General features: G+C 46.3%; 1 protein-coding gene across 2 annotated transcripts in view; it reads left to right on the top strand.

Moving 5' to 3' along the window:
• The window catches only part of ACVR2A (activin A receptor type 2A), a 52,778-nt gene extending 29,861 nt beyond the window's left edge, over positions 1-22,917 (top strand). Inside the window, exons 2-12 of one of the 2 annotated variants that reach the window (XM_077784891.2) lie at positions 1,475-1,682; positions 3,454-3,563; positions 4,782-4,936; positions 11,350-11,373; positions 14,874-15,017; positions 16,618-16,761; positions 17,764-17,909; positions 18,391-18,505; positions 18,837-18,975; positions 19,157-19,287; positions 19,780-22,917. In XM_077784891.2, coding sequence (XP_077641017.1) covers positions 1,475-1,682; positions 3,454-3,563; positions 4,782-4,936; positions 11,350-11,373; positions 14,874-15,017; positions 16,618-16,761; positions 17,764-17,909; positions 18,391-18,505; positions 18,837-18,975; positions 19,157-19,287; positions 19,780-19,974 — 1,511 coding nt within the window. In that variant the 3' untranslated portion in view covers positions 19,975-22,917. The remainder of the gene's footprint in view (positions 1-1,474; positions 1,683-3,453; positions 3,564-4,781; positions 4,937-11,349; positions 11,374-14,873; positions 15,018-16,617; positions 16,762-17,763; positions 17,910-18,390; positions 18,506-18,836; positions 18,976-19,156; positions 19,288-19,779) is intronic. The other variant, XM_077784893.2, reaches the window with a different exon arrangement.

The following is a 22,917-nucleotide window of genomic DNA, read 5'->3' as shown; positions in this document are numbered from 1 at the left end:
TAAGAAAACCTGATTAGAAAGAAGACAGGAATAAGGAGAATATTTATGCAAAGTTAGTTTTAGTGCAGTAGCTGAATTTTGTAAAATTCAGCTTGTCTGTGGTCCTTCAAAGCTGGGCTTGGCAGCGAGAGAAAAGCAATGGCACGTGTGAGAGAAATCCAGGACTTCTGCTTTATTGCACTGACAGAACCAAATTGTTCAATCTGTTGCCTCATCTGTTTCTTGCCATAGCTGAGAGCTGTAAAGGTCAGGCCGTGGCAGCACAAGGAATTTAATGGTTCCCAGGCTGCCCCTCGCAGCGTTCCCAGCTGGCTCCTGCCCCTCTCCCATTGATCCTCCAGCTCCTGCCTATTTTGGGAACACAGGCAGAGCTTTGGGAAGGAGCAAGGTGGGATGCTCAGGATGGGCAGTGCTGGGCTCTGCTTTGGCTTCCTGGGCTGCTCTCCCAAGGCTCAGGTGGGAAAAAATCCTCATTCTCAGGAATGGCTGCTGGGTCACGTTTATTGTGGATAAATGTGGATAAAGGAGGTAGCGAGTGATGCAAATAAATATGTCAAAAACTGCTGTGGGAAACCTTTTCTCTTCCAGTCTGGTCTTCAGCGTGCTGGGCAATGTAATGTCTTAAAAATACTAAATATATAGATAAATTCAGGCAAAGTGCTTTGGCATCCTCCCGAGCCTTCCTCAGTGGATCCTCTGGTTCTCCAGCTCCTCCATCTCCGTTTTCCCATGGTTTTAATACACGTTAAATGGTGGAGCTTCCATGGAGATTAATGGCATGCTCTGGGCAGTGTCTGACAAGAGAAAAAACAGAAATAAAAGGCATTTCTTGCTCCCTTCCTGTCTTTTGTTAACAGTCTTGCTTCCCAACAACCCTTGACCTTCTCAGGAGCTGGTGCTTTATATCCCATTAACTCTGAAGTGATCTTCCCCAGAATCCCAGGAGGGTTCCTAGATGGTCACTAAATGGTCTTTAAGGTCCTTTCCAGCCCACATCATTCTGGGATTCTGTAACACTTGCCCCCTAACACTTACTGGCTTTTTTGGAGTTTCTGAGATGAACTCCCTGCTCTTTTGGCTCCTGTAATGAGATAAGAAGCACAAATGCCTTTTGGTGAATTTTCCTGGCTAAAACTCCTGGTTTGGCGAATATTTTAATTAAATCTTCACTGCTCAGCATTCTAAATTTTCTCTGCTATTGCTATTCATGGAGAAGTATTGCCATGACTTGTTCTTCATTTCTGCAAATCTTGCTAAGTTATGCAAGTCACTGTTTGACTTCACAGAAGATCTTTGTTTTATGTTTCAACACTTGGAATGCTGCTGAACTTTCCGTGTTTTCTCTCTTTATTAAAAAAGAGGGCAGAGAGAATACATTGGTACAAGCAGTAAATGATATTTTTATACAGCCTGCATTTATTCCTATGCCTGATCCTGCAGAATTCCATTGATTTGTGCTTCCCATCCCTCCCAGGTGCCATCCTGGGTAGATCAGAGACACAGGAGTGCATCTACTACAACGCTAACTGGGAGAAGGATAAAACCAATCGCAGCGGGATCGAGCCCTGCTATGGTGATAAAGATAAAAGGAGACACTGCTTTGCTACATGGAAAAATATTTCTGGATCAATTGAAATCGTGAAGCAAGGCTGCTGGCTGGATGACATCAATTGTTATGACAGGTGAGTTTTCCTAGGAATTTTTGAAACGGATTTGTCACTGTAAACTCTTTTGCCTCTCCATAATTTCTACGTCATTGCCTCCACAAGCATGGCTTGAGATGAGTGAGTCTGGGAATATTTATCTTATTTTTAGATGCTTGCTTGTATTTAGGGACCAGATTCCATGTGAGTACATTGTCTTGTTTGCAGAATAATTTGTTTTGCCTTCTTAAAGGAACCCAGGTATTTCATTTATTCTTTTTTAGTCCATTAATAAATAATAGATTATTGTTATTGCCAAACAGTTCAAATATAATTATTGCATCCAGGATGCAAAATTCTCTCATTGATTTTTCCAAAGTCTTTAGAGTTGGAAAGTCAGCACTTTGTGTCTGCAATTTACCAGATCATGGAAGTATTTTGGCAGTTTATTAATAAGCTCAATGGCAGCTCTAAGAATATTCTAAACTTCCAGTTATTTTGTTGATAACAGATGGTCCAGCAAGAACCCACAAGCAGTAACAGCAGGACTTGGGGTTTGTTAGATGCTGACTGAATAAAGGTCATGACTCTCTTAAGCAATGGTGTTGCAGTTTTTAAAATATTCTACTGAGTTTTATTGGCCCAAAACATTTATTATTTGGGAAGGCAGAGAATTAAGAAATAGATCCACAGTGGATCATCATTAAAAAGAATTGAGGAATTGTTTCAGCAATTTTCACTAAAATATTTTTTTGTATTTCTTAGAAGTTAAATTTTTAGAAAAAAACCTTAAAGTCCTTTCTCCCAAATCAAGTTGTCCCCCAGCCCAGGCTGTTTTCTGCTTTAACGACAGTTTAAAGCTCAGTCCCACAATCTAAAAAAAATCCTAAAATCATGAGATAAAATCCTCCCTTGAGCAAAGAAAAGAAATTGGAAGAAGAAATCAAACAGGAAGGAGCTGGAAAGTGAGTGACTGCAAGTGCTCATTAAGTAACTTGTGCTAATGACACCCAGTGCTGTGTTTGTCCAGAGCAGCCCAAATCTTATCTCTGAGCGTGGGGTGCCTTTGCTGCTCTGGGAGCTGTGGGGGTGACTCCAAACAGCAGCAGATCCAGGACATCAAAGACAAAATGTCCCCTGGAGGTCACAGGACGGGGTGACAGCCAGAGCTGGCTCCAGGGAATAACCCCAAGTTTTGAAGATGAGCCCAAAACCTCCCTGACAATCTTCAGCTGTGTTTAAAATCCTTCAATATTTCTTCAGCTTTTTCCAGTTTTGTTGTAAGGTTGGCTCCTGGTTGCTGCTTTTTCTTTCCTGATGGGAATGGTTTCAGCTTACTTGTTAGCAGAATATTAATAAAAAAGCCATTCCTGCAATTAATTCAGAGAATGAAATAAACCCTGTCCCTGAGCATAATGTAGGCAGAGGATATTGTAGAAATTTTACCATTTCTTTCTACAAATACAATAAAATTTAAAAATTCTCCTTCTCACTTATCTCCAGCCTTGTTTGATCACTTGCTTGTCCTGTTTAAATCTAGCTTGTGAACTGTTCCTCAGTCTGGTGGTGGTTTTGTTTAACTTTATCTTAAAAATGACAAAAATGTGTTTCTGTTTTAATAAAATTTCACACAGTATAAAATATCAAAATCTAATTTATTTCATGAGATTTAGCTGTTACTTTGGTCACGGTCGATTTAACAAAGTTCACTTTGGAAACCTGAAAGCTGGGCACGTAAATTTTTTTTTTTTTTTTGAACAAAGACAAACCAGCTGGAGATGAATGAACTTTTTCCTCTTCTCCCTTGCAGGAATGATTGCATAGAGAAGAAGGACAGCCCTGATGTGTTTTTCTGTTGCTGTGAGGGCAACATGTGCAACGAGCGCTTCTTCTACTTCCCGGAGATGGAGGTCACGCAGCGTAAGTTCCTCCTGACAGCAGTGTTCCACATCCTGCTTTTTCAGCAGCTCAGACTTTCCCAAAAGTCCTGCCTTTCCTGCCACAGGGTTCTGTGCAGTGCCAGTTCATTTATTCCACTTGGAAAGGTGCTTTCCTGGAAAATCAATAACAGGTACTTGAGCTCTTTCCAAGGGTGGGAAGGAAGGATAATCTGGAATAATTGCCTGGTTTAAGATATAGAAGTTATTGTCAAATCTTACCTTAATTACATGGTTAAGCTCCTCTAAGGGTGTAAATTGTTGGACCCTTCTCATCCTTGTATCCCTGTGCCAGCCTGGGGATGCTCCTTTTCTTCAATAAATCCTCTTTATCCCTCCTGGACCTTCTGAATTTCTCTGTAAACGTACACAGTAGTATCTAAAAAGGGGAAAAGAATTTCCTCCCAGGTCACAGGATCCTTGTGGATTCTTCCACTCAGCATATTCTGTGGTTCTGAAACACGATCAAATTAGCCAGACTTAACAAATAATTATTTTAAAAAACAACAGCTGAAAGGTGATTTGATTTTTCTTGCCTGTCTTCTTCCAGTCAGGAATCTGCTGGAAAACCAAGTGATGTTAATAACTGAGCTGAAACCAGCAAATGTCTTGTGTACCAAATAGCCAGAGGAAGTTGTTTATGAAACGAAAGGACATTTTCTGTGAGATTAAAATAGCCTTTGTTGACCCAGGAGATATTGTTGTCATTTTTGTCAGTGATGCTGCTAAGGCAATAATTGACATTCTTCCCTCTCCTGAGCCCTCTCTTGCCCCAGGGGGCTGTGGCTGCCTTGGAAGCAGCTCCTGCAGAGCCTTTTTTAGATCATGTGGAAATGTCTTCACCTGGAGAACTCCTCCTTCCAGCCAGGCTCAGAAGAGCTGGCAGGTTGTTGCCAAATCTCTGTATTGGTTGGTTTTAGTTCGTTAGGTGAGGAATTCCTGCAATCCCCTGGGAATACGAACACCCTTTGGCCCTTGTAGGCTGCTGGGGGCCCAGAGTTCTGCTGTGCTGAGATCTGAGTTATTCCCCTGCTCTCCAAAGTGCTGCCTTTTAACCAGCTGTTAGTTTGTGCTGGCTAATCAGCTACTGGGAGCCTGCTGTGATGATGGCAGCAGCTGTTAGAAAATCAGCCTGCTGCACATTTCAAACACTGCCTGGTTTTGTTCCTTAAAAGCTGTGTGTTTTTTCTTTTCCCTTCAGCAACTTCCAATCCTGTTACACCGAAGCCACCTCTGTTCAACACCTTGCTCTACTCCTTGGTGCCTATCATGGGAATTGCAGTGATTGTGCTCTTCTCCTTCTGGATGTACAGACATCACAAGCTGGCCTATCCTCCAGTGCTTGTTCCCACCCAGGTGAGCCCCTGCTGCAGGATTTGGGGTTTTTCAAGGGCCAAACCATTCCTCAAGGGGATCTGTCTCATAGCTGGGCTCTCTGTTCCCCTCCTGATTTCGAGGTCCTAACGCTTGCTCTCCCCTAAAGCAGAGAATTAAGCTTTACTTAAACAGCCTTATTAATTATTCTTTGATGAATAGATGAGCAACTGCTTCATGTTTTTATGCATCTCTTTGTTTGGGAGGAGAAAAACTCAACATAGAGGGCAAAGACACAGTGAAGGCATGCTGAGGGCTGAGCTGTAATGCTTAGCTGGAAACAAAAAAAGAGTTGCCACTTCATCTTGGCCATTTGAGGTGTTCAGAAAATAGCAGCTAAGAGAGGATGAGCTGGTTTTAAGGAAGCCTGGAGCTGGGATACAGGCATAGGGAATGTTAAAACCTTCATAGCTCAGCTCATGCGTTGTGATTCTTGTCATCTTTTTCCTATTGTTTTTGTATTTTCTGTTTTGTCTTGAAATGTTTCAGTTCTAGGGGTGTTTGTGTTTTATGTCGAAAGGATGAGGTTGAGGGCTCTACACTTGAATGTAACCTGGCAATTGTGCATCCAGACAAACCTTCTGGGGCTCTTGTGTGTGCAATTCCTGCTGTGGGGAGGCTCCAGCTGATCCTGGAGCTGGAATTAGTGCTAACATTGGAATTTCTCTTCCTTCAGTTACATCTGGAGATCCAACTGAGATTAGGAGGCTTTTATGGAAGGAGTTAAACCAGTAAATTCTAGAGACCAAAGCAAAAAAGTTGAAGAAGTTGTGGAAATGAAGAGATAAATAATTTGGATTTTTGCAGTAGGAATTAACTTGAGCTTCTAACTCGGTGCATAGACCAGAATACATGACCTGTCCTACAGTGATGTTATTTATGATTAAAATGAAAACTCTTGTTATTTTGGGTAGGATTGCCAAGGACTGATCTCTGCGTGCTCCAGCTCCTGGGATTTTTCCAGTGCTGCTGCTTGACAGGAGGGTGCTGCAGGAAGCAGCATTGCCTGGGGTTGATAACTCAAGTGTTTTGGTTTCAGTTTCTCAGTAATAGATAAGAGGAATTTGGGGAGAGGCAGTGGCCATATGTTGTTGCCAAATGAAAAGAACATAATTTAGAAGAAAAAAGTCTGTTTGCTGTCCTTGCAGAGAGGATTGCAGCTCCTCAGACTCCCTGCAATCTGTCAGCATAATTAGTTCATCCAGCTCCCATTTTATGGATTTGGGACTTTACATCAACCCAGTGGTCTTTGCTGGGAGAGCAAATTCATAACTGCTAATTGTGGGGATAATTCCAGTGTGGGATTGACTTCCTGAAGAAATTAAGTCATGGATGAAGCCATGGAAAAGCAAGTGAATGTGAAATATGTGTGGGGTATCAGGAACTTGAATTCTGATTCTCCCTCCTTTTGCTGCAGTTTTTTCCTTGGATTGTGTTTGGGGCAGGATGGACACCTACACTTTTAATAAACAGGATAATCAGCTGTTGTGTTCATGCTCAGATTGTATCTTTGGGATAAATGTACCTTGGTGCTTGTGGGGCAACAACATTTTCCTATCTTGTGGTGAACAGGCATTAAGGCTCATGTGGAAAGTCAGGAAAAGCCACTTGTGCCTGAAAAACTACCCGGAATTATTATGTAAATCCAGTGTATAAACACTCTCCCTTATGCAGCAGAGCAGTGGTTCCCACTTGAAATTTAATTACAGCTGGTTTGAGCAGGAGACAGGGGAAGCAGGAAGGGAGGGAAAGTATTGGGAACTTTATAACCACAAATAAACTCTGAAGTATTTGTGCAATTAATCTGTTAATAGTATATTGAATAATTGGGGCATGAGTGGAGTTTGTAGGTGAATGGATTTGGTTTAATTCTTTGTGTAGCAGTGGTAGAATGGACACGTCAGGTGTACAGCAGGAAAAACAGACATTGCTCCATGTGAGATCCAGATAAAAGTTATCCCTTTTCCCTTGGTTTATTCCCAGAAACAGTGGGAATACCGAACTGGTACCAGACTTCCAGGAAAAAATGAAAGGATGGATGAGAAATAAGTAAAAGATAAAAATGAAGAAAAATAAGCAAAAGATAAAAACGAAGAATGAGAAATTGTGAAAGAATTTGGTGATAAGTAGAAGATTAGAGAGCAAAGAGAAATAAATCGTTTGGAATATTTAAAAAGAAAAAAACAAGAAATACACTGTAAGAAATGTTTGAACCTGTAATGAGACATAAAGGACGATTAGTCTTGGCTTGTTTGTGCTGCTCACTGTGCCTCAGTGCTGTGTGGGGAAGTACCCAGTGAAAGCTGTCAAATTCCATCAAATCTGCCACTTTCTGTGTTCTCCAGTGAGTTATTAACAAATCCATGCTTGCTGAATACATCTGTGTGTGTGGAAAACACTTAAGAACTGTTCTGTCTCCTTATTTCTATTTGATTCAGCAAACATAAATTCATCCAAAGGATCAGATTGCTATTTTAAATATCTGATAGTGTGCAGTTCTCTGCAGAAAGAGGTGCTGGGATCTGGTTCCTTTGCACTGGGGAACACTGGGGCTGCAGTTAGGTGTAATCCAGGTTTCTCCCCAACCATTCCCAGCAGAACTGGAGTGAGGATGGCAGGGAGCTGCTCCGTGGTGCTCCCTTCCTCCTGCCAAGCCTTGAGCTGTGGCCAGAGCTGTCAGTGCAGCTTCCAAGGGGCTGTTCCCACCCTGGAGCTGATGGTGCCACTGTCACCCCTCCCACAGAGCTGCCACCAGCCCCACTTGGGTTTGGCAGCTCCCCCCGTGTCCCAGCCCCAGGAGCAGGGAATCATTCACCTCCAGGACTTCCCTGGGTGCCCAGCTGGGCAGGATTTTACTGCATCACGGTTGCTTTTTTGGCTTTGGGTTGGTTTTGAAGTAATAATTGTGTTGAGAGGCTTGAGAAAAGGCTTTGTAGATTTTCTTATTTTCTTTGTGACCTGTGTTGGGGATTTCTTCTGAAATGGTCAAACTCTCTGGGCTCAAAGAGAGGTTTGAATTTCTGACCACAGGAATTCATAAATCTACCTGATGCACTTGAAATTTCTGGGAAGATCTTTCCACCCTGGGAAAATCCCAGTTTCCTGCTGGAGAAGGAAGAACTAAATCAGCTGTTCAGGTTTTTCCCATTTTGGTCTTCCAAAAGCCACATTTTTTTTTCTTCTTATTGTCACAAATATTTTAATAGAAACATTTCAACACTAGAAAAATGCAAGGGAGACATGTTTTTTTTCAAGGATTGAATCCAGACCTGGGAAGATTAATGGCTACTTGAAAAACACACACAGGGAGAAACCAGGTGATAGAAAATGGGAAAAGAGATTGGAAAGTTACTGCAAATCAGGAGCCCTGAATGTGCAGTGGGTGAGGAGCTTGAAACTGGATCCTTTTTATTTTTCCTGATTATCCATTGATACAAGTTAAAATCTATAACAGAGGGAAAAATTTGTGTGAAAGCACCCAAAAGCCACGTGCAGCTTTTACAGATCAGAATGGTTGTGGGCAGCCCAAATTTTGGGAAAACCCCACACTGCTCAGGGTTTTATTGGTCTAATTGGTTCCAAATATTGTAATAAACCCATTAGAGTTTGTTTTCAGGCAGCACAAACAGCAGTGAGTGTGTTTGTGTACATTTGTGTGGGTGATAGGGGTTCTGAGGGGGGTTAATGCTTCCAGTTTTTGTTTTTGTTTATCAGAGGGAATTGCTGACATAAATCTCAGATTTGCATTTCTTTTGTAGCCTGATACCCTTTAGCTGGTGCCTCTTGGATTTCTGCTGGGAGCCTGAGGTGATGCTCTGTGGGCTGAAGGGGAGGACACTGGTTTATAATCCAGAGGTGTTAATGAGCATAAATACATCCTTGTAAAGTTTCCATGTGTGTGGAATTTATCAGAGTGTGGGGGAAGCTGATCCCTCGAGGGAGGGGTGAGAGGTTTGGGACGGGGCTCATTTCTCAGAGCTTCATTTTTGCAGTTTCTCATTATGGTCAGAGCACAAAGGTTGAATTCATACATATTTCTGCTTATTGCTGAGGAATTTCCATAATTCTCCAGAGCTGGAGAACTTTAATAATGAATAGGCCTGGAAAAAAAAAAGACTTTCAGCCCCTTGGGGTAGGTTTTGCTCTGCTCTGGAGCTGCCCTGACCGATGGTGGAGGAGATTCTGGTGGATCCCAGTGCTCAGAGTTCTCTTACAGGTTTATGGAATGAATCCTCCTGGATTAATTAGCGGTATTAATCTGGTATGAATTATTTGGAGAAAGGGAAGTTTGTGCTCAGCAAGGCACAGGGAAAGGCTCCTGCTGGCCCCGTGCTCTGGAGCATCCTGAAGGTGTGAAGGCAGAGCGGGGGAGAAGGGGAAGGCAGCTGGAGACGGGGGCTTGAATTCCCTCTTTTCCAACATCCATCCCATCCAGGAGATGGCTCAGGAGCATCTCCTGGAGAAAGGAGAAAGGAGATGGCTCAGGTGAGTCACAGAACCCTGGAACAGTTTGGGTTGGATGAAAACTCACAACTCATCCCATCCCACCCCTGCCATGTCCAGGGACACTTCCACTGTGTCCAGGGACACTTCCACTGCCCCAGGGACACCTTCCACTATCCCAGGCTGCTCCAAGGCTCATCCAAGCTGGACTGAGACACTTCCAGGGATCCAGGGGCAGCCCCAGCTCCTCTGGGAATGCTGTTCCAGGACCTCCAGTCCAAAGTGCAGGAGGAGGAACGGAGGCATCTCCACGGAGGTTGTTCACAGAAGGGAAGAAAACGGCACGAGCAGGGGGTCACTGAAATCTTGGGACGTGCCTTTAGCCTGGATCTTGTTCCACACCATAAACTGCTCCCGGCATTGTTGGAAGGAATCTTCAGGATTGGGATTTCTCCCTCTCAGTGCCTGCTGGGTGCAGAGTGTTGGAGTTCCCCTCTCTTTGTGCATGTATTGATCAGGTTCGGTGCTGGAGCCCAGGTCCGAGGTGCCGGCCATTGATCTGGTTTGGTGCCGTTCACTGATCAGGTTTGGTGCTGTTCATTGATCCAGTCCAGTGTCATTCATGGATCTGGCCCAGTGCCATTCATTGATCAGGTTCAGTGCTGTTCACTGATCAGGTCCAAGGTGCCGTTCATTGATCCGGTCCAGTGCGGTCATTGATCCTGTGCCGTTCACGGCTCAGGTCCGGTGCCATTCATTGATCCAGTGACGATCACGGCTCGGGTCTGGTGCTGCTTGGAGCCAATCACGACTCGGGTCCGGTTCATTGATCGGTGCCGATCACGGCTCGGGTCCGGTTCCGTTCATTGATCGGTGCCGATCACGGCTCGGGTCCGGTTCCGTTCATTGATCGGAGCCGATCACGGCTCGGGTCCGGTTCCGTTCATTGATCGGTGCCGATCACGGCTCGGCTCCGGTTCCGTTCATTGATCGGTGCCGATCACGGCTCGGGTCCGGTTCCGTTCATTGATCGGTGCCGATCACGGCTGGTCCGGTTCATTGATCGATGCCGATCACGGCTGGTCCGGTTCATTGATCGGTGCCGATCACGGCTGGTCCGGTTCATTGATCGGTGCCGATCACGGCTGGTCCGGTTCCGTTCATTGATCGGTGCCGATCACGGCTCGGGTCCGGTTCATGGATCGGTGCCGATCACGGCTGGTCCGGTTCATGGATCGGTGCCGATCACGGCTCGGGTCCGGTTCATTGATCGGTGCCGATCACGGCTGGTCCGGTTCATGGATCGGTGCCGATCACGGCTGGTCCGGTTCATGGATCGGTGCCGATCACGGCTGGTCCGGTTCATTGATCGGTGCCGATCACGGCTGGTCCGGTTCCGTTCATTGATCGGTGCCGATCACGGCTCGGGTCCGGTTCATTGATCGATGCCGATCACGGCTGGTCCGGTTCCGTTCATTGATCGGTGCCGATCACGGCTGGTCCGGTTCATTGATCGGTGCCGATCAGGGCTGGTCCGGTTCCGTTTCAGGGCGGGCGTTTCCCTGGCGCGGCGCTGCCCCCTGGCGGGCAGCGGGAGCGCTGCAGGGAGGGGTTCCCGTCCCGGGCTCTGGAATTTCGCCTCTGGAAGTTCCACGTGTCCAGCACTACCGCGGCTCCGCACACCTGCAGTGGCCGTTTCTCCGTGCAATTACAAAAGAATCCCGTTAATTTTCTATGGGATAATCTTGTTTTCCTCGTTTTCCCTTACTAACAAGACTGCATTTCCTTGTTTTAAATTATGTGTTCTGGTGTGGGCAAGTTTTGCTGTGCCCGTGAAGATTCCTGTCATTAACTCACAAATAATTGACTTTGTCTCCTGTAAGCTGTTTTTGTATCCCATTCCGGGTGTAAATAGTAATTTCTCTTGCCTGTGTTTTTTCCCTCTCTGCAAGCACGCCTTTCATATAATGATTGAGGTAAGAGGATGTTTGTTCCTGGCTCTGGGGCTTGCTGGGGATGTGGGAGACGTTGTTTGCTCTGAATTGTGATTTCTCAGTATTTTGGACAAGCCATCCATCAGCATGTGTGGTTTAAAAATGCACCTTTAGCCTGTGGATTTCCTAAAATTCCCTGGAGCTGCAGAGTGCTGGGGTCAGGATGTGCAGTCAGGGATGGATCCTGGAGCACAGGGCCAGGGGGATCCATCAGCCCAGCACGGCTTTCCCTGGAAGCAAAGGGCACATCCCACCTTGTCCTTGGCTCTCCCTTCCCATCTCCCCCCTGGGACAAAACCAAATTGGGGCTCTGGGGTCTCCCCGTGCTGATCTGGGGTTTTGTGTGGTACAGGAACTCACAAAAATGGATCATCTGGAGAAAAAAGAAAAACATTCCTTCACCACTCCGTCTTCATTTTTCCCACTGACCAGGGGATATTTATATTCATAATTTTTACTTATTTATATTCATTATAACTCCAAGTCACTTAATTCACAAATTGGATCATTCCTGCTCCGCTTTTTAATGGAATGTTGAAAACATCGAGATTTGAGGTGTAATAAAAATGCTCAATTCCTGTCATCATTAAAGTTCTCTAATTAATACCTGAAATACCTTGGAAATGCAGCTTAGAAGAAAATTTAATGGTTTCAATGTATTAAAAATTTAAATATTTGAGTATTTTCCTGACTTTGCCTCTGTAAAGAGTTCCCAGAGTTCCTTGGATCTCGGAGCTGCTGTTCATGGATTTGAGTTCCACAATTGCTGAGCTGCTTTCTGATCTCCAGACCCATTTTTGGGGACACTTAAGGAACCCCATTCCTGGAGGAAGATTTCTCCCTGTGACTCAGTCCGAGGGGAGGGCAGGAAAAGGGAATTGGACCCTGGATTTTTGGACAGCTGGGAAATTTGGAAGCCAAATTTATCCCCCTGCCATCCCTTCTGGCACTGTGGCCTTGGTACTACAGAAATCAACCCCAAAGCCACACAGGAATAATGGGGTTTCTGGAACATTAAACCATTTTCCTTGGAAATATTGTCAGGGAATGTTTCTGTGTATAATCAGTCCCTGGAGCTGCAGAGTTTGGAGTTAGATTTTAACCAAGGCGCTTAGAAAAAATCAAGGGGAAAAAAAAAAAAAAAAAAAAAAAAAGGAAAACTTTTCTTTGCAGTTGAGTTAACAGCAGGAATTCTGCTTCCCACGTGGTGCTGGGAATGTGGTGGGGAGAGCCAGGGATTTGTAGGAAATAGGGAATTTGGTGTATGGGAAGTGTTGTGGTCTAATGGGGAATTAGGAAAGCACCAGGTTTCCCTGCCACTTTCACTTCCAGCTCTTGGCAGAGATGCTGGAACTGGGTTCAGCAAATCTTGGAGGTGTTTGGTTTTCCTGGTGGCTGGGGAAGAATTCAGGCACCAAGTGCTTCCAAATGCCAGCAGTTTATTGGGAGGAGGCTGTGAGAAGGAAGGGGAACCCAAGCCACCAGAGCAAAGGGGGATTTGGGGTCATTTCCCACCAATTCCTCTGCTTCAGACAAGGCAGCAGGTTCTGAACTCGAGCAGTTCATTAAATCAGGGTTGTCTGTGGGGGATAAATTTGAGCATCTCGTTCCCACTTCCTCTTCTAACAACAACAAACTGGATTTACAAATATTTATTTAGTACAGTTTGTGTTTTACAAATTGAGGGCACTGCTTTCTCTGGTGCCTGGAATATTCCAAGAGGGTTCTGGCAGGGAATGAAAGGCACCAAGGGAGGGAAATCTTCACTCTCAAACTTGGTTTTCTGTGCTGCAAATGTCGATGCCACAACTTCAAGCGCCTGTCGCTGTCACATTGACAAAAGGATTTCCTCCTTTTTGGGGACAGTGTTGCAGTGTGTCTCTAATTTGAATTTCAAATGCTGTTTATTCTTTTTCTAGTTAGTAATTTGTGCAGTGAGGTTCCTCTGCACTGAATCTTTCTCTGGAGCTTGTTCTTTTTAATTTATTTGTTGCTGTAGAAGAAAGCAGAGAGTGGATGTTGATTCCTGCACCGAAACTCTCAGGACTTGTGTTCTCAGCACTTGTCTCCATTGTCCCCACAGTAAAAGGGTTCTCAACCCCACAGTTTGTCACAAAATGTGTCTTTAACCTGCACAGGATTTCATGGTTTTGATGGAAGTGCTCAAACATTTAACTCGTTATTGAGCGCTCTCCTCTCTCTTGTAGAAGCATCTCCTCTGGTGGTTTTCATTCTCTTGAAAACATCTTTTCTCTTTGGAGAAAATAGAGGAAAAAGGGGTGTTTTGGAGGATTTTGGAAAACTTTGGGTGGATTGTTGGAGTTTTTATAGAGGGACACGCTAATCCCACCTGGAGGGAAAGGGCCAGCCCAGAAGGAAGCAGAGCTTTGGCAATAAAATTGAGAATCTGCTGGTTCTGTTCAGCTGATGTGACACAGCAAAACAGAAAATCCAGGGTGTGCAATTAACTGTCCCCTCCCCTTTGCCAGGAAGGGGAATGGTCCCAGGCTGTAGTGTGGGATATGGGAATGGGGTTATGGATATGGGGTTAAGAGTCCATGGATTGCCCTGTGGGAGCTCTGTCTCACCTCACTTGTGCCAGTCCTGCAGCACAGGAGCAGATCAGCTCTGCAGTGTCATTCCAGCCCATTTCTGGGATTTCAGGAGCTCACTGGCAAAGTTGGGAGCAGGGAAATGGGGCAGGAGGGGCTGACCCCAGCTGTGCATCTGCAGGGTTCAGAGGTCCCACACCTCAGATAAACACAGAAACCTTCAATGCATCCATGGGGCTCATTGCAATTCCAGCTCTCAAAAATGTAACAAGTAAAGCTTGATTATCTTTGTTCCTTAATTTCTGCTGTGCTTTCCCACCTGGTTACAGTAGTCCTTAATTTTTGCTGAGCTTTCTTCCCACCTGATTAGACTAATCCTTAATTTCTGCTGTCATTTCCCACCTGATTCCATTATTCCTTAATTTCTGCTGTCATTTCCCACCTGATTCCATTATATCTTAATTTCTGCTTTCCTTTCCCACCTGATCACATTATTCCTTAATTTCTGCTGTGCTTTCCCACTTGATTCCATTATTCCTTAACTTCTGCTGTGCTTCCCACCTGATCACATTATTCCCCAATTTCTGCCTTGTTTTCCCACCTGATTCCATTACTCTTGAATTTCTGCCTTGTTTTCCCACCTGATTCCATTATTCCCTAATTTCCACTGTCCTTCCCTGCTGCTGAGGTGGTTCCCTGGGTCCTGCTGTGTGTCCCATCCCTGTGGCAATCCCTGCTGAGGTGTCTCAAATCCCATTTCCCAGGGCTGGCCTTTGTGCCTGGATCTTTGGGATTTGCTGCAGTGGGGTTTGGCTGGCTGATCCCAGGCTCTCCCCATTTACAGCCCTTTATCTGTAGCGCTGTCAGGGATGATGGGAATTAATGCCATTAACAAGGGCAGCGTTAATTAATGGTCTCTCCTGATTGCAGGATCCTGGGCCTCCCCCGCCGTCTCCCCTGATGGGTCTGAAGCCGCTGCAGCTCCTGGAGATCAAAGCCAGGGGGAGATTTGGGTGTGTGTGGAAAGCTCAGCTGCTCAATGAATACGTTGCAGTCAAAATATTCCCCATCCAGGTGAGCAGAACTCTCGGGGTCCTGGTTTTTCCTCACATTAAAACAGCTTTTCTTGGCCCAATAATCCTGTAAATCCAAGTGGAAATGGCCTTGAGGTGTAAAAGATGCAGGAAGAGTTTTAGTGGTTTAAAATAAGTATTTTACTGCAGGCACCACGTTGCTGAAACATAAGCTCTGTGAAATGTGGGTTTCTGGTCATAAAAATATTCTGCATCCGTAATTTTAAGCAGCTCTCACCCACCTCTTGACCAGTTAATAATCAAATTAAATTGCAGTTAGAAGGAATGTCCTGAAATGCAAAGCCTGGAGTGATTGTTCCAATTAACCATGCCTCAATTAAGTGCCATAGCACTCAGTGCCCAGCAAGTGCCCTCGCAGAGCTGTGCCTTGCATTAAATGGGTTGAGGAATTTGGAGAGCACAGAGGGGTGCAGGATGGTGATACTGGGATGGGTTTTACATGGATTAAAGCACCCCCTGCTGCTCGAGCTGCAGGAATTTGTTCCCTCACAGTGATCCAGGGGCTGCCTTGCAGAACAAACACTACGGGATCCTGATATTGCACAAGAAACTCCACGTATTTTTTGACAGACCATTCCCAAACTCTGGTAGCAAACTCCCCCCATGGCCAGCCCCTGCTATCCTGTCAGAACTCAAAATGTCCCTCAGACATTTTTGGAGGTTCCAGGCCCAGGTCAGAAGCATTTGAGACCCTGGCACAGCTGGAAACAGCTGGGATTTTGGGTTTGAGCCATGGAATGAGTTACCAACCTTGCAGGAAGAGCAAGAAGTCACAAAAGTTTAGATATTAGAGTAGAAGCAGTCACAAAGTAGAGGGAAGAATTTCTGAGTGCTGTACAGGGGGGGTTTGGTTTTGTACATGGGGGTCAGAGGTTTGAAGATGGATTTGGGATTTGGGCCTGTCCTGTCCTCCCTCTTTCTCCTTCCTCACCTCCATGTTCTTGGTGATGTTGGCACTCACAGGTTGGTTTAGAGTAGAAAATCACCATTTAATATAGGTAATGGGCATTGGGAAAAACTGTAAACATGTAACACGTAATGTACCATATAAAAGAGAGAAAATCACCATTTAATATAGGTAATAGGCATTGGGGAAAACTGTAAACATGTAACACGTAATGTACCATATAAAAGATAGAAAATCACCATTTAATATAGGTAATAGGCATTGGGAAAAACTGTAACCATGTAACACGTAATGTCCCATATAAAAGATAGAAAATCACCATTTAATATAGGTAATAGGCATTGGGGAAAACTGTAACCATGTCACACGTAATGTCCCATATAAAAGACAGCAGCAGCCCTGGGTGGGAGAGAAGAAGCAGTCGGGGTCAGAGAGGATGTCAGGGTGTGTGTGTGCCTCTGCCTGAGCTGGGAGCAAACCACAGCAGCCAGAGGAGAAAATCTTTTAGATAACTTGCAATAACCTACTTTGAGACCAGACAACTGAAGACTATTGAGTCTTTTTTTTGAAAGCATCAGTTGGAGGAGAGATTTTTCCACCACGGCCTAGGGGTGAGCTCTGGCACTATCCCATTTCTTGGTGGCTAACTGGGCCTGTGCTGCTGTGCTTGCAGGACAAGCAGTCGTGGCAGAACGAGTACGAGATCTACAGCCTGCCCGGGATGAAGCACGACAACATCCTGCAGTTCATCGGCGCCGAGAAGCGCGGCTCCAGCATCGACGTCGACCTGTGGCTCATCACTGCCTTCCACGAGAAGGTGGGCTGGGGCAGGGACAGCAGCCCCGGAGAGGGACAGCAGCCCAGGAGAGGGACAGCAGCCCCAGGAGAGGGACAGCAGCCCAGGAGAGGGACAGCAGCCCCAGGAGAGGGACAGCAGCCCAGGAGAGGGACAGCAGCCCCGGAGAGGGACAGCAGCCCCAGGAGAGGGACAGCAGCCCCACGAGAGGGACAGCAGCCCCACAAGAGGGACAGCAGCCCAGGAGAGGGACAGCAGCCCAGGAGAGGGACAGCAGCCCCTGGAGAGGGACAGCAGCCCAGGAGAGGGACAGCAGCCCAGGAGAGGGACAGCAGCCCCAGGAGAGGCTCACACACCTGCAGTCAGGCAGTAAAGAAAGTAACATTTGAAGCAGCTCTCACTTTGCTGCTGGCTTTTCACTGGATGTGAACTCAGTGCAGCTCGTTTGCAGGCAGCTGAGAAAGTCCTCGTCAGGTTTTACTGATAGAGGAGTTGTTTTAGAAGATAAACAAAAATTAATTCTGCCTTTTTTTTGCTTTTTAGACTGTGTCTATTCTAAACCTGTCTAAAACACATAACCTCCTATCTTGCAGAGTTTTTTTGGGGTTTAATTTTGGTTCACTTGTTGGTTGATAAGAATAAAAATGAAGTGATACAGATGGATTCTATTGTGACAGCAAAAGGAAGAAACACAAATACAATTAATTAAGAATACATTTAGTTTTAAGTTGAATAGTTTTGATTTCTTTATATTTGTTCAGAGTGTGTGTTTCACTCTGAAAATCTCTTTATATTTGTTCAGAGTGTGTTTCACTCTGAAAATCTCTTCAGATTTATTCAGTGTTTCACTCTGAAACTGGTGTTGAATGATTTTGTCTCTGTTTATTCAGAGTATTTCACTCTGAAAGTGCTGTTGGTCCATCCAGAAGGACAATGAAAGGTCCTGCAGATGTGAGTTGCAGGAATTGCAGGTTTTCCCTGCAGGAGTGGGGCTGAGCTGGGTGTGTGGCTGTTTTCCTGCAGGGGTCCCTGACAGATTTCCTCAAGGCCAACGTGGTGTCGTGGAACGAGCTGTGCCACATCGCCCAGACCATGGCCCGGGGCCTGGCCTACCTGCACGAGGACATCCCGGGGCTGAAGGACGGCCACAAGCCAGCCATCTCCCACAGGTACAGCCCTGGGAATGCAGGGACACCTGGCAGTCCTGCAGGCAGCCATCACCACCCTGTGGTCCTGCAGGAATTCCTGGATCTCCCCTCCAAGGCGCTATTTTCCCCCCTGTGTTATTTAAACAAAGTTGCAGTCACTGCACACTTGGATTGCAACGTTCTCATTCCATCTCTGCATCCCACATGCATCATCCTTATCCATATCTCTGTGTATCCCTATATCCATCATGCAGCTGTATTTATCTTAAAAACAAGCACAACACTGCAGTTCCAATTACTGGCTCATTTATTCCCATGAAGGTCTGCAAGGGCACTCCAAGGTTTTATGATTATTATTTTGTTGTTTAACTTACCTGTTTATCATTTTCTTGCATTTCATACAATAATGTGTCTTGTTTTATGCTTTTCCTTTTTCCTTAGAGTTTTATCTGTATTTCGTGGTCCAGATCTCTAATTTGTGTTTTTTCCTTGAACTTGAAAGGGACATCAAAAGCAAGAATGTGCTGCTGAAAAACAACCTCACGGCTTGTATTGCTGATTTCGGTCTAGCTTTAAAGTTTGAGGCTGGAAAGTCTGCAGGAGACACCCATGGACAGGTAAATCCCGAGTTATTTCCAGGAATGATCCTGCTGTTATCTGGATGTCAATGGGAATTCCTCCTCAGGCTCTTTGCATGGCCAATCCCCCCCTTTTACCCTGACTGGACAATTTGGACAAGAACTTTAATTTTATAATATTTTATTAATTCTTTAATTACTATTCAGAAACTGAGGGATGAAACTTCCAAGATTCATTCCTAAGGCAGGAACAACCACGATTGCATTTAATCTGGGACAAAGCAGGGATTTAACGTGGCAGCAGGCGGGGCTGGTGCCCGTGCTGGGGATGGTTCTGGGCACAACCCTGGGTGTTCTGGTGCCCTTGCAGGTGGGCACCCGCAGGTACATGGCTCCCGAGGTGCTGGAAGGTGCCATCAACTTCCAAAGGGACGCGTTCCTGAGGATAGACATGTACGCCATGGGCCTGGTGCTCTGGGAGTTGGCCTCGCGCTGCACGGCCGCCGACGGTGAGCGACCTTCCCCCGCCCAGCTGCACGCACTCCCTGCCTGCCGGGAGGTGCCCAGCTCACGGTGGCACTGGAGGGGCTGGAAATCCCTTCCAGCCCATCCCGCTCCGGGAGTCGGAGCTTGGCCAACACGGCAATCTTCCCTCTTCCCCTCCCCGCTGAGCCGGTGTTCGCTCTGCAGGCCCCGTGGATGAGTACATGCTGCCCTTCGAGGAGGAGATCGGCCAGCACCCCTCCCTGGAGGACATGCAGGAAGTTGTGGTGCACAAAAAGAAGAGGCCTGTCCTAAGGGAGTGCTGGCAGAAACATTCTGTAAGTGCGACCCACCCGACTCTGAATGCTGCGTTCTGTCCGTGCCGTGTTGTGTCCATCACACTGGGAGAGGTTTAATAAACCTTTGGGAGAGGTTTAATAATTCCAGCAGGAGTTAAATGGGCTTAAACAGGCCTCATCTTAGACTGCTCTTTCTTCAGTATTAGAAAGGGAGGGGTCTTTTCCATTTTTTGGTGGAAGAATGGATCCTGGAGGAACTTTGCAGTGAAGTCCCATTTGGTGGCCAAGGGATTCAGCTTTTTAAACCAGGGGGAGGCTCCATCACTGCAGGGAAGGATTCCACAGGGAAGGATTTGCCCCCTGTTGTTATGGACCAGTTTTTGTTCAATAGTCAGAACAAAGCAGAGCCGAGGCCCCACGGGCCACTCCAGGTTCACACCAAACATCCTGTGGCACACAAAGGTTCCCATTTGCCAGGTGTCCCTTGAGATGCCCTCTGGGATGTGACGTTTCCCTGCTGCTTTCCCGCAGGGAATGGCGATGCTGTGCGAGACCATCGAGGAGTGCTGGGATCACGACGCCGAGGCGCGGCTGTCCGCGGGCTGCGTGGAGGAGAGGATCATCCAGATGCAGAAACTCACTAACATTATAACAACAGAGGACATCGTGACTGTGGTCACAATGGTGACAAACGTTGACTTTCCTCCCAAAGAATCCAGTCTATGATAGTTGCACTGGTCATGGAAGTGACCACAGGACTCTTCACTGGAGCTGCTACAGCGCACGGACTGCTGGCGTCACCGCTGTTCCGGGTGGCAAGAACGGATGGTAAGTCTCTCTGGAACATCACCAAGAGGTGTTTCTCCTTTGTTTTCCCCCTCCTCCTCCCCAACGTGGATCCATGAGACTTTCTGCATTCCCTGCTTACACCTGAAGGACGTGACTGAGAAAACCCCTCACGTGCTGATAAGGAACTTACAATGAAGAACCCGGACCTGAACGGGCTAATGAGCATTTTAAACACTGACATCAGATTTCTTAATCCCTGTCAGAAGACACTAATTCCTTTAAATGAACTACTGTTATTTTTTTTAAATCAAAAAACATTTCATTTCAGATTTAAAAACAACAAAAAAAAAAAGGGTAACTTGTTTTTATTGCATTCGTTGTTGTTTATAAAATGACTATTGTAATGCGACTACGACACAGCTTGTGAATGTTCCGTGTGCTGCTGTTCCGTGTACAGAAACAAGAGTAATCAATGGGATAGAGCAAAGAGGCTTCCAAGTATTACTTAACCTCCCTCAACCAGGTATACCTCAGTTCCACCTCGCTAAATTATGATTGACAACACTAATTGGAATAATAAACCGCTCCGTGTTTTGTAAATGATGTATTCCCAATTCCCTGTGTTATTTAAGAAGGGGAAAGCTTCATGCCCCCAGGAAGTGGCCATTCCTAGAGCCGTGTTTTTAGCCTTTTCTTGTACTCGCTTGTTGTGTATAAAAAAAGAGAAAGTGCTGTTTATTGGAAGAAAATTTTCCTTCCTCTTTTAGTTGAAAGCTTTTCCCTCCATTTCCCAGAGTATCTCATCCATTTATTTAACTGAATACTATTTAGGTTTGCTGTGTCTGAGGAATATTTGAAACCTTAAGCATGACTTCTTTTTTTTTATTTTAAATTTTCTCTGAGCTGTGACACTGGAAAGCTCTGAATTCTTGTTGTTTTTTTTGAAAAGAGTCTTTTTCCTATTTATGTTTGTGCCGAGGTCGCCGCGTGCTCCCTGTCCCGCCAGGCAGTGGGGGCTGTGTCACTGTTTCAGGATCACCTCAGGAAGCTCAGTTCCCCCAATTCCTCACCCTTTGCTTGGAGATTTGCAGCTTCCCTCCACTCAGAGCTCGGTGCCATGGGAGGGGAGCGCAGCTCACTGCCTGTGAGCCACAGGTTGAGCCTGGAGTCACACACAAAGTTCTAGCCACAGATTGCAGATCCTACATGTTACAAATTTCAGGGATAACCTAGTTCTGCTCACGATATGCAATGACCATTCCGAGGTAACGAAAGGAATTTCAACGGCCAGAGCGCAGACTCGCAGAAAACGAGGAAAAACATGGGAATTCACAACTCCAGCACTGGAGTTCAGGATGTCAAGCCTTGTGCTGGAATTACAGTGACTGGTAGCTGGGTGCCAAAGTGCTTCTCCCAAATCCTGTCACACTGCATTGATTGGATCCTTCACGCCAAATTCCAAGGAAAGTAAATGTTGTAACCCCCTGGAGCGCAGAGCCGGCAGCGGCCCGTGGTGTGCTGTGTCCTTGTCTCCGTGTGCCCACTCCCAGTGTCTCCTGAGAGCAGCAGGTGGCAGCTCCTGGAACCTGGAGCTGGGAACTTCATCCCTGGGAACAGTGGGATGCGATGGATGAAGCAGAGCCAGCTCTGGGCAGGGAGGGAGGAAGGGCTGATGCCAGCCAGGGCCGTGGCACTGCTGTGCCCACAGATCCTGCTCCAAGGGGCCGTTGGAGAAGGAATCCAGTTTGTGTCCCCTTGGCTGGACACTTCCCTGTGGCTTCCATTTGTGCTCCACTTTTAATTCAACTTCACACGGAGCAGGACAGGCCCGGAGTTCTGAACAAATCCCAACCCCATCCTTTCCACGGGCTCCTCGGACCCTTCCCTGGCAAAACCAGAGCCACGGGCTGTGCTGTTGGAAATCTGATGCAAAAACTGCAGCTGTATCCAAGTCCCTCCTTGCGTGTGACCCTTCCCAAGGAGCTGCTGCGGGCTCAGGGCTGTCCCTGCTCACTTCTGTTCCACTCCTGGGATTTCCCAGCATCATGTAGCATCCCTGAGGAAAGGCTGCTCCTTCCCAAAGCTTTTAAATGGGGCAGAATGGCCCCGAGCTGCTCTGCCCCAGGGCTTGGGAATGGACTCGTTTCCCTTCAGAGCAGCAAGGGCAGGATGCTGGCAGTGTTGGTTTGGGCTGTGCCCCTGTCCCCTCCTGCCTGGCCTCACCGGGTGTGACTGTCGAGGGTGACGAGTTCCTGTCCCACGTCCTCAGAGCTGCTGGCGGGGGCTGAAGCATGCTGCCCTTCCTGGGTATTCCCAAACCCCCCGAGCGCGGGATCACCCAGGAACTGCAGCGGTGCAGCTCCCAAACCTCACCTGCAACCAGTGCTGAGACTCATCCTGCTCCCATCAGCATCCACACAATCAGCCATCACCCCTCTCCTCTTTTCCAGCTTTTTTAACCTTTTTAGACATTTCTGTTGATCAGGAACACTTGGTACAAAACACAGGAAGCTGCAATACACATCCCTGGGCAAAAGGACTCCAGTAGCATCCTTGATGGAACATCTGTTACCTCAGATACTCAACCAGCAGGACTGCTTTGCTTTCTCCCTCCAGTTTGTTTTTTTCAGTCCATCTCCTCTTCGTTACCTCTCGAGTTTGGTGAGCGATTACTTTAACTTTCCTCTTTGTATTTGTCAGTGTTTTGGGCACAGGTTGTTGTACTACTGTTAAAAGGCACTTGCTGCTTTTCTGCAAGTGCCAAAAAACCAACCAACCCCCCCCTCGCCCTCAATAAAGTGATTGTTAAATATTGTACAAATACAAATGTATACTCTGCCCTCTTCCCCAGCGGGAAAATAAAAAATGTGACTACTCCGA

This window comes from Lonchura striata, chromosome 7 (genome assembly GCF_050655825.1).
Source record: "Lonchura striata isolate lonStrDom1 chromosome 7, ASM5065582v1, whole genome shotgun sequence".
Taxonomy (NCBI): Eukaryota; Metazoa; Chordata; class Aves; order Passeriformes; family Estrildidae; genus Lonchura; species Lonchura striata.
This window is presented reverse-complemented; position numbering and strand designations above follow the sequence as displayed.